Below are 16,527 nucleotides of genomic sequence, written 5' to 3' on the forward strand. Positions count from 1 at the left end.
AAGTGAAACCTGAGAGCAAACAGTCATTACACAGTAGTTCATGGACAGCAATACCATAAAAAAAAAAATCAACATAGACAATGCAACGAGTAAACTGCTTAGACAGGCATCGAGCCCCACACCCCCTCACCCCAAGGCTCACACATCTTGTGATTACACAAAGCCTGACGGGGTTACATGCCTACAGCAGCAGCCTTTCAGGACAAAATGGTTACCTGAAGCCAAGGCTAGCAGTTCAAAGCTCACAGACTAGACCTCACTCCGATTACAATTTTCCCTGTAAAGCTATTTATGTGGTTTGGCAACACAGCAGCTACAAACAGAATGAGTACATAGATTCTTGAATAGTGAAAGGGTAAGGATTGATTTTTTTTTTTTTAATGATTTCTTTGAATCCATCTGTCATTCCTCCAACATCCTGATCCCAGCCCTACCACAGACTGCAGCTGCAGCACTGAGATTTTCCACAAGTTCTCTCCACTGCAAGCAACTCTACCTTGCCCGTGGTCAGGACCATCTAGCGGAGGAGTCGGTGGCACTGCTAAAATCCTCAGCTGAACGGATGGCAGAAACAGGGCTGAGAAATTCAGATTTACCACTCCCGAAGAGATCTCAGGAGGGTAATTAGCAGCTCAAAAGGGTAATTAACAGCACTGCCACAGGCTTGCCCAGGTGCCTTCCCCAGGCCCCGCAGGCAGGCCAGGCGCAGCCATCCTCATGGAGGGCACCAAGGCCTCACACCTCCAGCCTGCAGGACAGCTCTGATGGAGCCACAGCAGAGGAACAGGGGCTGGAAATAAATATTGGACAGACCCAGTTTGCTCTGTGGGTTCCCTGCCAGAGCCTCTCTGCCCCTTCAGCCAGGCAGTGACCACAGTATGAGGCCCACAGGCTGACATCTGCCTCCCAGGGCGCTGCTGAACCACGCCGTGCTCTGAAGGGCTCTTCCAGGCTACCTAGCTGGGTTTTAAGCATTAAAAATTAAGCTGGAATCATGCTTGAAATTCAAGACGAATCCCTAAATAGTCACAGTCAGCACACTTCTTTTTTTTTTGTTTGAAAGAAGACATTAAGTAATCTTGATCTAGTTCAGTTTGAAATAGATTACAGGGAGACAGGAGCATCTCAAAAAAAAAAAAAGCCCGTATGAATATTTTCCTGTAGGTAATTCAGATTTCAGTAGCTGCAAAGTTTAATATCAGCTTCATCCTTTTTGAAAGGCTGAAAATGTGCTTCAGCATTTCAGAACATCCATCTATCAAGCACCATTGAGCCAAACCATGACAGCACCACGAGTCTGTCAAGGACTTCGAAGCAACCAAGGGGGCACTGCCTGGAAAGCATCTGGTTTTCCCAGTAATTGATGAAACAGCAGTATTTTGTTTAGTTATAAAAACAAAATTATGTAAAGATCTCCTGATATACTAATATTATTGTTCTTAGAGGAAGAATTACTCGTATACCCCATCTCTCACTGATCCACAAGTCAACTTGCACGAAGTCACTGCAGCACGGCCCCTGCCCAGCCAGCAGCATACAGGAACGTGCTGATGGACAAAGAAAAAGACAACAAGTACCACAGCTCAAGACAAGAACAAAAAGGAGGAACAGGAATAGGAGATACGATGGCAACATACTGCACAGCCAGTTTTTCTTCACCCTTCTTCCCAACCGACACGAAAACCTTCTTAAAGAAAAAAAAAAAAAATCTTTTGAGCAAGAGCTCTCACAAAACAAAACAATATTTTTCTTTTGAAGTTAGGGTAAACAGCAACTATCAAAGCACAGGTAATCAGATGGCCAAATTCCTGTGCTTAAAGGATGAAAAATGCCACGTATGGCTGACATCCATCCGCAAATAAGTGGATTTTCTGCCCCTGCTCTTGAATCACTTTCAGAGTCACAAGAGTGACTGAAATGTTCCTTCAGGATCAGCACTGGCCTAATTGATCTGACCACAGCACAGGCACAAAGACAAGCCTCATCGATGCAAGAGCCTGGCGCTAAGACAAGCTGAATAATTTAAGATAAATACTGAGAACACACTCCTTGGTACAGTCCAGTAACAAACCTAATTTAAGGAAGCAAACATGAGAAGATATGGGTCAAACGAAGGCTGACCAAAAGTGAAGCAGAGCACGGTAAGCAGACAGAAAAAAAAAGTCTGTCTGCTTCCCAAGTGAGACACTAGGGGCTAAGGACTATCTTAAATAGTATCATCTGACTTTAAAAGAGAAGCCTCTTTTCTATCCTTTTCTCATCCTATGCCTCATTCAAAATAATTCAGTTATCTCCCTCTCAGCTGCTTCTCATCCTTACACCGCAGGATACATCACAGGCTAAAACACTACTTTAGAAGCAGGCTTTTAAAGAATTCCAAAGTGCAAGGACTGCATCTAAAGGAAAAATAGAAGCGAGAGGAACACACTTAGCAGGGACACTGACCTAGAAGGAACTTCAGCTTGAACCCCAAGTTGAAGCACAAAACAATTCTTTTCTTTGGAGGGTACAATAAAAACCTGGCACAGAAGGTCTCAGCTATTTGAAGCTCCAGCAACTGAAAGCTTCACAGGTTCCAGGGTAGCAGTCTGAAAGCTGCCATGGTCCTCAAAACGAGACTGCTCTCCTTAGAGGAAATCCAGGTTGTGCTCAGCTTACACATACATATGAATACGTGGAGGAGTATTTCTTCACTCGTAAGCTGAAGAAATAAAATTAAGTGCCTGGTTCTGGTCTTGCAAAGGTTTTCAGCTCTCCCAACCAAAGCTTTTTGGTGCAGGCTGGCATCACCTCCCTGAAAAGAACAGTCTCTGCAGATCAAACACGTGTTGCTTGGACCACAGGACTCCTCATGAGCTCTAACGCAGTTTGTACAGCTCAGTTTGTGAGCTCCCACCATGCAGCAGCCATCACAGCAGCTAAATGATCAACAGAGCCTTTCTGCTTTGTAGTTTGGTGAAACGGGGACGTTTCTCCGAGTCACATCCTATACAACAATAAATCACACTGCTTTTCACATGAATGACAACCAAGCCCGGAGAGACACATTCTAAGGATCAAGAAACAGCCACTTCTTTCGCATAATGAGAAGTCTAATCTTCCACTGCTATGCCTTTCAAATTTTCTTCCAGAGTTGACAACTTTCCTGTAACAGGAGATTTTACAGAACACCTCCTACCTCCAGTCACTGTCAAAATAGCATGCAGTCCTTAAAGAAACTTCTCCATATGCTGTAGTTTAAGATAGCTGCCAAAGCCTTTTCTTGGGCAAATAAAATACCAACAGGATAGCCATAGTTACCAGCCCAGTCCTAAAAAGCAACCTAGGACACTCAACCCAAAAACAGAAAGATTCTCTTAACACGGATTTTATCAACAATGCATTTAGAGAGGAAAAGCTGAGAAGTACTGCATCAGGAGGGAAGTCAGGATGCCAGCCTTGACTACGACCGACCAAGGGCTCTCAAACAAATGCAAGGGAAAATTAAGTTACCAGTCAGGTCCAAAGTGGTGGCATCTTCAAGGTGAGGTCCTTAGGTCACAACATTTCTTACTGGCAGATCTTGTTGCTGAGCTTATTTCTCAACCAACCTCAAAGCCTACTCTACCTATACTCACTATTGCTTGTGTTTTACTCGTAGGTAGGAGCCTGAGTGCCCAGTCTAGAATAATCCCATTGTAGTAATGGAGCACCAGACAAGCAGGGGCAAGCAGGGACAGGCTGCGTCCAAATCCTCTTCCAGCCAGCAGCCACCAAGTATCAACTGTGCTAAAGGAGAACTGGAAATTACTCCTGTAGCCCTTATGTTTATTGAAAGAATGCTCTTGCCCCCAGATAACTTACAGAAACAGACTCATTACTGCCAGAAAGTAGGTCAGTGTCATTTAAAGCCAGCTTGAAATGCATCTCCACAGAAACTTCTTAATCTTTAAAAAGAGAACGCATCAAATATTTATTCAATGGTGCAAAATGTTTGAGAGACTAACAGGGAAAGCTCTTATGTATAGTGCATGAAATGGCTTTCCGTGCCTCGTTGAGCCATGGAATATGAAAGGAGGGTGGCTCCTTACACTCGGCAGATAAAATGCCATACAAAAGTATTTCTCAGCCTAGCGAGTCACAGCACATGACTTGCTAACTCGTTTTGCCTCGTGTTGTGTGATCATGAAGCTTTCTGCCTTCTCAGGTCTCTCCTCCTGCTTTTACTGATCCTGCTGCAGATTTTTCCATATTAGATAGGCAACTCATTCTTAAATTTCAATATTCCTAATTATCAAACATTCAGCACTTCAAAATGTAAATAAAATTTGCATCTCCGCAAGAGTAGCTCTGAAGAAAGAATATAGCATTTGCATTCAGACTGGCTAATTCCTGTAAGATAACATTTCATAAACAAAATGCTTCATTGAACATGGAGATTTTCAGTTTTTACAAAGGACTGTGAACTTTAAACAAATACAAATCAGTTGAGTGATTAACTTTAAGTGTTTTGTTGTGTGTTTTTTTTTTTTTTTAACTGATCTTTATGTATAACTGGTATCAGTAGAACAATCTTTACTGATTAAAGAACTAAATGACAGCAAAACTCAAGCCACTGAAAATTGAGGGGGGGAGGGGGTCATCAGGAAATCATTTAAGGTCAATAGGAGAAAAAAACACAAAACCACACACACACGCAAGTCAGCCTGGGTAAGATGAGTGGCATCAGCACCACGGGTTACGTGAGGTAAGTTCCAGTTGTGGGCAGCACTTGCAGGTTAAGAAGTGAAACTAAACATGCTTGCCCCTGCCCCCACCAAGCTTTGTCATAATCCTACATGTTATCTTAATTAGCCTAATTTTCTTAATTATACTTCGCAGCAACTCCATCTTTTATAGCACAACTTATTTTTTATATTTTTAGCTTTATTCCAGCACAGGAAGAAGCAGCAACTCCTCTGCCAAAAGCCAAGGGGCGCTTTGTCTTGACGAGGTCTACGCTGCCTCCTCCTCTTCCTCCTGCCACCCCAGGTCTGATTTCAGCCCCAAACAAGGGGCACACAAGGCTTCCCCCCCAAAAAAATAAATAGCAGTGATGGGGGGAAGGGAGAACAAAAGCAAGTAATTTACTTCAGACTACAAAATCTGTATTTTTAACCCCATTCAGTGAGAAGTCTTCAGCACGCAACTTTCCTTCACTCTTCAAAGCTCTCCTGTGAGGAAAAAAAGCACTTCCATTCATCTACACTGCACCAATTTTATGGCTCTGTTCCTAAAAAATCCCATTAGTGATAGGTTTGGAGAAGATTAGAGAAGAAAGCTTGTACCCACTGAAGCAAAGTTTAATAGGCTCTTGAGTTAAGCCAGAGCATTCCCTTAAACAATGCACATCATTAGCAATAATTACCTGTAGCCATATAATCAAAATAGCGATCATAACTGACATGAGAAGCCCAGATGTCATCTTTGGCAAGGCTCGGAAACTGTTTCCACCAAATGTTATAAAACTGACTCCAAAAGAGAAGCCAGCATTAAGAATACCACAGCATGAGCCAGAGGTGGAAAGTCATCGTGAAACACCGCAGAATGGGAACCGTGGAGATGGAAGCAAAATGAGAACCCCGAGCCTAGGAAGGGCACAGGTACAGAATTACTAGACAGTGTTTGACGAGACCTGAAACTTTGCAGAAATTAATACCGTTTGTAAATATTTTCATACAAAGCCCACGTCTAACACAACGTGCTGTAAACACACCACAAAATCACTTCCTTGGCTTTTTATTTTTAATTTTATGGAAGTTTTTCACCCTTTAAGCAATGTCCAGTGAAGCAGTTGATGATGGTCCTTGACTTTCTCTCCCAAGACCTTACTTCAAGGGTTACTGCCTTCTACCCAACGCTGATACAGAAGTCACAACTTCCAGTCATATCGAGCCAACCCCTACCTCATCCAAAGCCCTTCTGTGACACCGGGACAAGCAGGTTTAGGAGCAGCAGCTCAGGAGCACACACGTATGTCCAGAGCCACCCAGCTGGGCATCAATTAGACCATCAATCCCAGCAGGAGCCACTCAAACATCTGTTTGAGCAGGAGACTCACACAGATTTATAACACCGCAAGAACTCTTCTTGCATGAGGAGCTTCTTGCTTACTGGCATTAGCACTTCTTATATGTCTCCCTGGTACGTTGTCAGTACAGAATTTGGGCAAAAGAAGGAGCAAGACAAACAAGAAAGCTGCATTTGAATTAAAGGAGAACAAGACAGAAACAGAAGACAAGCCATGGGCTTCCACCACCCCTGTACCAACAGAGCAGCCCAGCTCAGAATGACATCTCCCTTTCCCTGGAGAGATGCTCTTTAAATAGAGCTCTATTAAATTAGGTTTGTCTACTGTTTTTAAACATAAGCACATGCTCAATCCATCCCAGTACTGTGAGGAAAAAAGCCACTGGTTCCTCAGCGTTTCTCATATTTGAGGGAGGAACACATTCAAGTAACAGCTATCCACAAAACTGAAGAACCGACCTCTTGAAAGACCCTGCATTGCAGAAAACACATCACAGACGAATACCTACAGGCAGAACATCACTTGTAGGCATGTACCTGGCTTCCCAACTCCCCACTGTACCAGAAGTAAGTCTCAAAAATCTAAGAGACTGCTATATTACAGATTTTTTTGTCTTTTTTTGATAAGGCTGATCATTTCAGAGACTTGTAAACTCATTTCAGTTTTTATTGCAAGGGTCAAGTTTTCAAGACTGCTGCCTGTAACCTCCAGCATCCCCATTTACTGCAGTGCTTCTTGCTCCCAGCCTCAGAAGCCACTAACAGACTGCCAGAAATCATTCTGAAGCACTCAAAATCCTTCCCCCACAAACACACAACGCCCTAAATCTAAGGAGATGTGGACTTCAGTCTTGTTTGACTGTTAAACCAAAACCAATTAAACAGAAGTCACAAAAGTAACCTGTCAAAAGCAGGGATAAATAATTTCGTGGACCTCATCATTACTGAGTTAGTTACTTCCAGCAGTCATTACTTGCAACCATAAACTGAAATGGCCAAAGCAGGAGCATCAGCACACTATAAAAACTCACCTTCCAATGCTCAAACCCACAAATGACTGCCTCACACAGATACCTGAAACACTAAATACACGTTTGACAAAACTGTAAGCAAGAAAGAGGTAACTGAGCACCAACATGGCCTCTTGACAGAGAGAAACGTGCAGTCTTGTAGGGATGAATCACGTGTCTTAAATTACAAACACATTAGGGATAATCTCACAGCCAACACTAATATGGATGAATTAAAAGCAAAAACTCCAGCAAAACTCTTCCTTCTTAATAGAAAGTACTTTAAAAGCCAAAAGAGACTTCTTCTTAAATATTAGTGAAGACTCAACAGAAGAACCATGCCCATTCCTCCAAACAGTACATACAGATGAGGCTGATCAGTGCAGATATAGCAAAGTTAAGCATCAGGTGAGCATCTCAGAAAACACCTAGAACTTCCAGCACTATGTAACACACCAATTAGAAACATAAGTAAGATTTCTTCATAACCAATTCAACTTTCATAACAATTCAACTTTGCATCCTGGTGCAAAGTTTTGATTTTAAAGAAAACAGTAGCACAGGGAGAGGGACTGGATTACCATTTTAGGCACAGCAGAAAGCCTGTTCACACAACAAAAAGCTTTTTCGTCCCACGCAAGCACACTTCTTGCCAAGTCCAGTGGCATTCTGCTGTTGTTAGTGAATTCAAAGGGTTTTTGTCCTTACCTGGATGGCTTTGGGAGCTCATTGCTAGTAACGTCGAGTCCTTTGGAGAAGGGATTGGAGACAGGTCAGTTTCCACACAAGTAACAGCAGCTCTAAAGAGCTCCAATGCTTCACCAATACATAGAAATTGGAAGTGGGGATTAAATCATGGCCACCTTATAAAATCCAGGGCACAGTGACATGCTGAGCTGTATACAAAATAATCCAATCGGGTGGCAGAGTATCTTCTAATCGTTCTCAAGATGGGAACCTGCAATAAAAGGAAAGGATGCCTGCATTAGAGAATTAAGATTTACAACCTTTTAAATTACACACTATAGAGCGTACATTTTGCCAGAAGAGGAGATTAATCTAGGATACCATTTTAGGCACCAAACGTTGCAGAAAGAGTAATTTTCAGAGCTATGGGTGCAATTTCAAATAACCATAAAAATGCAAATATTTAACCTTGTAAAAACAAACCAGAAAAAAACTTTTCAACTACACATTCAAGCCTTCAAAACCCCCCAAACTCGCATGTTCATTCTGATCCTCCAACAGTACCATATGAAGCCACTTCAGTCCAACAGCTTCCATATTTTAAGAGCCATATGTATGAGTGGTAACTGTACTTCACGCATCTGCTCTCCAAAGAAGTCTCAAGAAAAATCCCTCGGTGCCAAGAAGTGGTCTTGGAGCAGGAAGGAAAAAAGCCCACACAATCCATTGCGCTCCCCCTCTGCCAAGCCTCCAGCAGTTTATTAAGAAGCAACATCATACTGCTGAGGAAAAATCCACCACCCCTGATTATTTTTAAGCTGTGTATCAGAGCAAGAAAGAAGCCTGCAAAAGCACTCTAAAAAGCTGAGTTTTACACGTAGGGTATCCCAAAGCTCACTTTGTTTTAACGTGCAGAAGGGGAGAGACCTGCCAGCAATAGGTGCTATCAGCCAGAGCTACTGAAACGGATTAAAGCAGCTGTCTCCACGTGAAGCAAAGGGTTATTCTTCTTCTTCGAGGAGACCACCTCTCCTGGCCCTGAGGACCAGGCGTTAGAGGACAGCCAGCCTCGGGAGCAGCTCCTCGCTGCCATCGCTCCCTAACCTTGGGCGGAGGACACGTAGGGTACGAGGCGCTGCTTGCACAAGGAGCACCTGTCCCCAGTTTGTCTTTGCCATCACATTTTGCACAGTCCCATCTATTCTTGGAAGAGCTCTTACCACGCTCCGCTTTACCCCCCCTGCTATCATTAGATATTTGTGTCGCTTTCCAATAAGGCGGCCAAAGCGGGTCTACGACTTCAGTACCAGCACAGCCGCCTTGCATGGGGCCTGATTTATGGCACTGCTTCCCTGGTTTGCCTAAGCATATTCTGCTTAACAAAGAGGCCATCCTCTCTGTATCACAATTAAAAAAAAAAAAAAAGCACCTCTAAATGGCCATTTCTCTCTACCCCAAGTGCTTCAGCATCGCTACTCGCCAAGTTTCCCCGCCTGTCTCGCATTTTCAGGGACCTGGGATGCTCTTTTATGTTACACATTAAATTAAGAGAAAATTACTTAAGTGTCATTTCTAATCCCTACAGGTCTCTGCCATCTCAAGTGTTCAAGATATTCCAGTTCCATTAATTTGCACATCCTGTTGAAGAGTCAGGTCAGCTAAGACCAGGCATTAGCAAATATTAACATCATTCATTTCCAATAAAATTAGCAGGTAATGTTATGGCACAAGCAATCGCAGCTGCAGACAAGGAAGAACTCAGAGGAGAGCTAATAGATTTTTATCTGCCCATTCACACGACGCAAGAATGAAGGCGAGAGCACGAACAATGAGAAGATGTATTTATTTTCTGAAGAAACTCGACCGACACAGCAGCTGCAAATCCATTTAGCAGCACCACTGCCTTACCTATCCCCAGCTCTTCCCCCAGAGGTCTATCTAAACTCAGTCAGGCATGAAAGAGACCCACAATATTAAACTTCTGCACGTTTGGGGATTACTAGCGCCTGGGGAGAACAGAGACAACAAAATGGCCATGCTCAGGTTTAGTTCAGGTATACATTTTTTTTTATTACCTTTAAAAAAAATCCTACATCTCTTCCCGAAGACTGAATAAATTATAAGCATAACAGGCCTTCCCAGGACAGGCACAGCAGTCAGCTCCCAACTTATTTCCCCACTAACCTCGTATTTTCAGCCTGCCACTTGTGCTGAACTCAATGCAGCCCAACCAGAAATTTCTTTCTGAGAGCCAGGAGTTGCTCTCAAGCCCCTACTCCCGACAGTGCTGGTGTAAACTTGTCATTTTGCCACTACCTCACGAGACCTTTCTCAAGTGTGGAGAAGCAAAATGTTCTCTACTACTGTGGCTGGGATGCTGAGGTCTGGATGGCTTTCCAGGAAGATCTCCTGCTAGGGAGCACATCACAGGGCTTGCTTCGCCCTCAGCAGTGTGGCAGGCAGGCCTTGCATCGAGTGTGTCAAGGCATGTATGTGTGTAAAAACACTCTCATGAGGCAAAGAAAGCAGCAGCAAATTGGCCAGCAGGCTGGGCTGCCACATGTGCCAACAAACCACCTATATGCAGGTGCGTGAGATGGCCAAGGGAGAAGGCCAATGGCTCTAAACTCACAAACGCTCAACAGTTCTCCAAAAAAAATCCAGGCTCCTAACCCTGAGCAGTGGTTCCTCACCTTTTTCCTCTCCACCTGCATGAGCAGGTCTGACCCTAAGCCCCCAAAGTCCCCCCAGGCCCCGCTCCACCACCCGGCCCTACAGCGTCCCCTCCACACGCTTTCCAAGCAGGCTTTCCCCCCCACTGGGCATGCAGACGACAATTAAGATACAGAACTGGGAAGCGTGAGTAATCTGACAGTTCTCCAAGTCTATTTCCATACATTCTGTAGCTTCTGAAAGCTTCTCTCACTTTTTATTTATTTATTTTAAATCAAGGTAATCACGGCAATCCTGATGATCCACCACACGAGTGCTTTGACAGCATGGACGCTCCCCTTCCTCTTCTGGGCCCTCCCCAGATGTGTCTCTCTGCCCGTCACGACGACCGATGTGAGATAACCAATAATTAAAATCGTGCCCCAGTTCGCTTCTAGGTCCAGGAAAAGCTGCTCTGCCCTCCAGAGCCCCCAGCTGCTAACAGCTTGGGGCAAGGCACGGCCTTGCAGGAGGACAAGCTCAGGAAGGCAACACCAGGAGAACGCCTCCTGCGTGCTGGCACTTCTGCAACTCGCAGCAGCACTCCAGCACCGCAGGGCTCGGTCTCCAAAAGCCATGGCAACACCCACCTTCCACAAGGCATTAATTCATCTGTCCTTATATATATGCAATGTGAGGCACAAAACACGAGATTTATTTTTTTTTCTTCCCCAAATCTACCAAGGTTTTAAGACTTCTTGCCGCATAAACAGGCAAACAGATTTCAGTGCAATCCCACACGCTCTGCTCGAGATGATGACGACCACGGCTTGAAGCTTGCTTGGATCCCTGGCCCGCAACACACAGCCCGTGGACGACCCAACGCTGCAGCAGGCGCCTGCTTTGCACAAACCCTGAGAGCTGGTGCGAGGCAGCCCCTCCAGCACAGCTCATCGATACAAGCTCTCCTCTGGCAACAGACCCAGGATCGTTCCCTTTCTGGGGTTGTTTTTCAAAGACTGCCGAAGTAAAATCTATATGGAAAGGAGGAGGAGAAAAGGAAGAGCGGATGCATATAGCTGCTCGGAGTAGTAATAATTTACCACGACCACAAAATGATTTACTACGTCTATTTAGAGCACAGGCAGCGTGAAACGGTCTCCCAGGCTGACTCTTCCCTCCAGGGACCACGTCTCCAGAGCCACCACTTTGCATGATGACAAAAATAGCGGCGGTAGCCCTGAGGACTCATGCAACCCTTTGACAACACCACTTCAGCTCTTCTCCAGCAGCACGCTGCTTTCCCGAAGCTGTCTCAGGAGACCAGGATCCAGAAGCATCGTCCAGTCCCCCAAGTGTTGGGTTTCTCACCGTTTCAACGATACCCAAAGCAGAGCTGTCACCGAAGACATCTTCAACAACATCTGACATCCTCTGAAAGAGTTTTAAGTCTCTGAAGACTGTGTTTCTGTCTCTAAACACATACTGCAAGGGCAAGAAGTTCTTATAAACAGACTGCACTATAAAACGCACCATCCACTTCATGCTCAGCTGCGGACAGAAGAGCAACTAGAAGAGTTGACAGTAATAGGAACTAAAAATAGGACACCAGTTTGCTGCTGTATTAGCCAAATAAAAGTTTACTGTTCCTCCAACATCACAAATATTTGGTGAAAAACTAGACTTCCCTCTCCGTTTCCAAGTACACAGGATAACCCAAAGAGCAGCAAAAAAAAAAAAGAGTAAGAAAAACGATCAGCAGCGTGCTGCAAATTCCTTGTGTACACTAAGCAGATTATAAGTCTTCAGCCTGGAACAGAGATGGCTGAGACACATTACAGAGACAGTCTGCAGAACTACAATTAACACAAAGAAATCACCAATCACTGTTTCCCACCTCTTTCAGAGAGGGAAGTTTTCCCATTCTTTTTCTAGGAGAGAGTTCAGATGGACACCCAGGAGAAGGAAAGCATCAGCTAGAGAAAGCAGAAGATTTCATTCACTCCAAAAGCAAACGTGTAAACAGTAAGTACTTCGTCAGAAGGCCAGGAAACCCACAAAACAAGTCTCTGGCTCACAGGAGGGTGTTTCAGAGAGCTGTCCTCTTCCAAAATGCCTCCCCAGGTACATCATTAGGGATGCTGCTGGAGATCATGGCAGCCAAAAACAAAGACAAAGGCCCACCACCAACACATGCAGTCACCAAATGGAACATAGGAAGAACTTTGGCTTCACATGTTAACTACAAATTTCCTGGTAATAGTCAAGTTGCACAGTGGCCTTTATATGGACAAATTATCAGGCAGTAACCAGCTACAAGGCTGGCCCCGCAGTAAGAGCCATTCTTCACTTGTTAAAGTTTTAGCAAAGGTATCTAGAACAAGCAGCAAAGGGGCTGCTGAAGTCTGCAGCCTTCAGGCTGCACCAGCCTTAGACTGGTTCCCCGAAGGAAAGGCTAGAAAGGAAACTCCATATTTTTCCCCTAGAATTTAAGTGGGAAACATTTGGTTCTTTCACCAACGCATGCACTCTTCCTTCATACAAAAAATCCACGTGCTCAACTGGGCTTTGCCCTACACTGACACGACAGAGTCCCATCTTGCAAAATGTTTACTCCTGACAGCTTCCTATACTGCACTAAAATACCACATGGAATTCTAAATCAATTCCCACACAATAGGTTCGCACACATGCATTAAGTTAAAAATACTCAAGTGAACTGGCAGAAGTACCTGCATGGCACTCAGATACCCACTTGGAAGAAGAAGAAAAAGCAGCATCAGTCTAAGAACCGGAAGGCTTCATTACAGCTAGGCTAATAACTAAACAGAAAACCCAACCCTGTGCAGCTATTTCAAATCCAGCTTCTCAGCAGTGGTATAATAGCCACGTAGATGTCACTGTTCAGATCCAGACTGGACAGCAGGGCATCACATCTTTGCTCAGCTTCTTGTTTCTGTGCCCTTACCTTACAGTAGCAAAATTAGAAGCACATACTTTTCAGCTCAAAAGCTCAACACAGTGACCTGAGTGTACTAACCATCTAAGAAATACAGAGCATTACCCAGTACTTCAAGGAATTAAAACACACTGCATTTGTTTAGCAAGTGCTGACATTTCAATGCCAGCCCTTACAAGTGCTATTCTCACATGACAGCCTAGAGTAGAACAAATATTGTGTTTCCGCCTCTCCCTTAAACTTCCACTTTCAAGTGCACGCTGCGAGGATTTATTACCTGTATGCTCACACTAAACATTTTAACTTTGTGACAGGTTTTGTATGGCGTAGCGTTAAGAAAGGGATTCGATCTCTAACTACATTGGCCCTAAGTGTTAAATTACAGTATGTGTACATTAAGGCTTCAAGAATAACTGATACCTACTTTGTATTTACACAGTTCCTCCAAGGAAGGCTATAATGCATTTCTAGACAGTCCCTAGCAGTTGCTTTTGGAGCACTCCTGCTATTATTTTATAGAGCAGCTTGTTAAGCAAGCCTTTGCAATACAAGCAGCGCTGTACATGCACCGAAATCACCACCCAGTGCTAAAAGGAAACAACATGAACAGCAGCCACAAGTGAGAAAACAACACTGATCGTGAGCTACTTATTAACACTGAACCAAACCGCAGCAACTCAAGGACAGCAAACCTCTATACATGTAATTAGGCTATTTGCAACAGAACTTCTTGAAAATAATTTTAAAAATTTCTACAGTTTCATACTCATTTGCTTATGAGAAGGTTTCACTACTATGAACGTCCGTAGCACCAGATGATCTCCAGATATAAATCTAAACCTGAGGTGCTAGCCTATAACTAGGAACACAGGGGACACTGATATTTCAGAAGTCAAGATCTCTCTTCACCCATTTCAAAGTTAAATTAACGTGTACCTAACACTCTTAAAGCTTGGCCCCAGCAGAAGCCTGCAGTTAAACACCCTTTCCTCACTAAGTTTTACAGCAAGGGCTACTTAGAAGACTGTGCTTTTTGCATATTCTGCACATAATCCCTTGTGGCAACATCTACGCTTCTGCAGATCACTACCCTTGACCAACAATTACACCTGCTTTGAAAGCTGAAGGTCCCTCCTTCACGTCTAAAAAAGAAAACCCTTAGATCTTCTAGGGGACACCACGAAACCTCCCCAAATTTTTGCGGCTCTTGTCTTTCAGTGCTAGGAGTATGCAGGAGTATAAACGTTATTTCTACCTCCACAACTTCACACCAACTACCAAGGAGCTGACAAGGGGATCTTCTGGCACCTGCTCCATTTCGGTGCCTTGGCAAGTATTGCTCTAAAGGCAGCATTGCACAAGGTACCTTAAATACACACACAAGTGAAAAAACAAGGGTGTGGAGGCAACAAAAGCTTTTGGAAACAGTGTGCCCTGGCAGCACAAAGGGCCACCCATACCCTGGGGCACACCAGGCACTGCTCCAGGTCAAGGGAAGGGTTTGTCCTGCTCTGCTCTGGTGTGGCTTCACCTTGAGCACTGTGTGGTTTTGGGCACCACAGTATGAAAAGGACATAAACCTATTAAAGAGTGTCCAAAGGAGAGCTATGAAGATGGGGAAGGGTCTAAAGGACACGATGTATGAGAAGTGGCTGAGGTCCCTGGGTTTGCTCAGCCCAGAGCAGGCTGAGGGGAGGCCTCATGGCGGCCTGCAGCTCCCTCAGGAGGGGAGCGGAGGGGCAGGCGCTGAGCTCTGCTCTCTGGGGACAGCGACAGGACCCAAGGGGACGGCATGGAGCTGGGACAGGGGAGGGTCAGGCTGGGGGTTAGGGAAAGGTTCTGCGCCCAGAGGGTGGTCGGGCACTGGGACAGGGATGTGGTCACGGCACCAAATCTGCCAGAGTCCAAGAAGCATTTGGACACCGCTCTCAGACATATGGTTTGATTTTGGGGTGGTTGTGTGCGGAGCCAGGAGTTGGACTCAATGTTCCTTGTGGGTCCCGTCCAACTCAGGATATTCTATGGTTCCATAATCAAGTACGTGACAAGTGAACCTAAATTCCTCTGATACTTGATCCAAGTCTGTGAACACAAGATCATCTTTAGGAGTCATGTTCGGCCTGTGGGAGCTCCAATTTAAAAGTGGGCAACGGCTTCGATTTTTTTTTCCCCTCTGACTCAAGCAGAAACACAGGTCATAGAAGAGCTGCAGTTTGAGAAATACAACCGACTATGTGTAAAACCTGGGAATATGTAAACTCGCAGGATTACAGAACCCTCCCTGACTAGCAAGACTCTGGCACAGGGTCTGAAAGAGCAGGATGCTTCTGAGCTTGATCCAGTTTCTCAGCAAGAGCAGCAAGAACAAGCAGTCTCACAGATGGATCCGCGTGGGAGGGAGAAAGGATAAAAGTCTGCCTTGGGAGCCTGTTCCAGCTGCTACCGAAGCCTTGGAGGAATTGGTACAAATTGGGCAGAGTTACCTATAAAAATCTACTCTGTCTTGGCCATTTCTGAAGCCCTTTTCTTCCCTCGCTCCGTGTTTCTCCTTAGTACTTCTGCTTTTGAAAGAGTTCAAATCAGATAGTTCAAAGTAGTGCTTAGCAGCAAGCAAATGAATGCTGTGAGGTTAAGGACAACATCCGTCTCATTTCTTGACTCCTTTGTAGAGCCCTCTGCAATAATTCAATAGTACAAAATTCAATAGCTACAATAATTCAAAAGCACAAAATCAGAACTCTTTGGAAATGCTTGGCTGAAAAGTGATAAAACCGGGATATTCTTTCTAATCAGAGTCTTCTGGAGAACATTCTCAGCACCACAAAGTTTGTTTGACCAGCAGACAACCACATTTCACCAGCTGAAGCTTTCCACCACAAGCCCCAGAACTGCTAAAGCTTCCTGTCAACGCATCTGAACTCAACACTTAGCAATATGAAGATCCCCCTAATTCACGCAACTTTTAGTACCAGCAACACTTTGAAGCTTACCACTGTATCACTGTACTGAAGTCACACTAAAATATTTCAGCAGTGCTCCCATCTCTCTGTTCTGCTGATACCATCTTCACTGTGCATGTTGCACAGAAGAAATTCCCCAATTCCTATCTCTACATGCTGCTAGCAGAGCAGAGAGCAAGGCAGAAAACCAATCATGAGAGAAGTTTGTGGA

General features: G+C 44.5%; 1 protein-coding gene across 35 annotated transcripts in view; it reads right to left on the reverse strand.

The window, feature by feature from the left end:
• The window catches only part of HDAC4 (histone deacetylase 4), a 234,312-nt gene that overhangs the window by 204,221 nt on the left and 13,564 nt on the right, over nucleotides 1-16,527 (reverse strand). For 23 of the 35 annotated variants that reach the window (XM_084288701.1, XM_084288698.1, XM_084288687.1 and 20 more), the window contains exon 2: nucleotides 7,767-8,016. Coding sequence is in view for 4 of the 35 variants with exons in the window: in XM_084288681.1 (XP_084144807.1) it covers nucleotides 7,767-7,806; nucleotides 7,922-7,948 (67 nt within the window). In the remaining 31 variants the exon portion in view is untranslated. Of the gene's footprint in view, nucleotides 1-7,079; nucleotides 7,131-7,766; nucleotides 8,018-8,643; nucleotides 8,913-16,527 lie in introns of those variants that run through there. The other 12 variants (XM_084288680.1, XM_084288688.1, XM_084288679.1 and 9 more) reach the window with 9 other exon arrangements.

The sequence above is a fragment of the Netta rufina genome (genome assembly GCF_964035555.1).
Source record: "Netta rufina genome assembly, chromosome: 6".
Classification (NCBI taxonomy): Eukaryota; Metazoa; Chordata; class Aves; order Anseriformes; family Anatidae; genus Netta; species Netta rufina.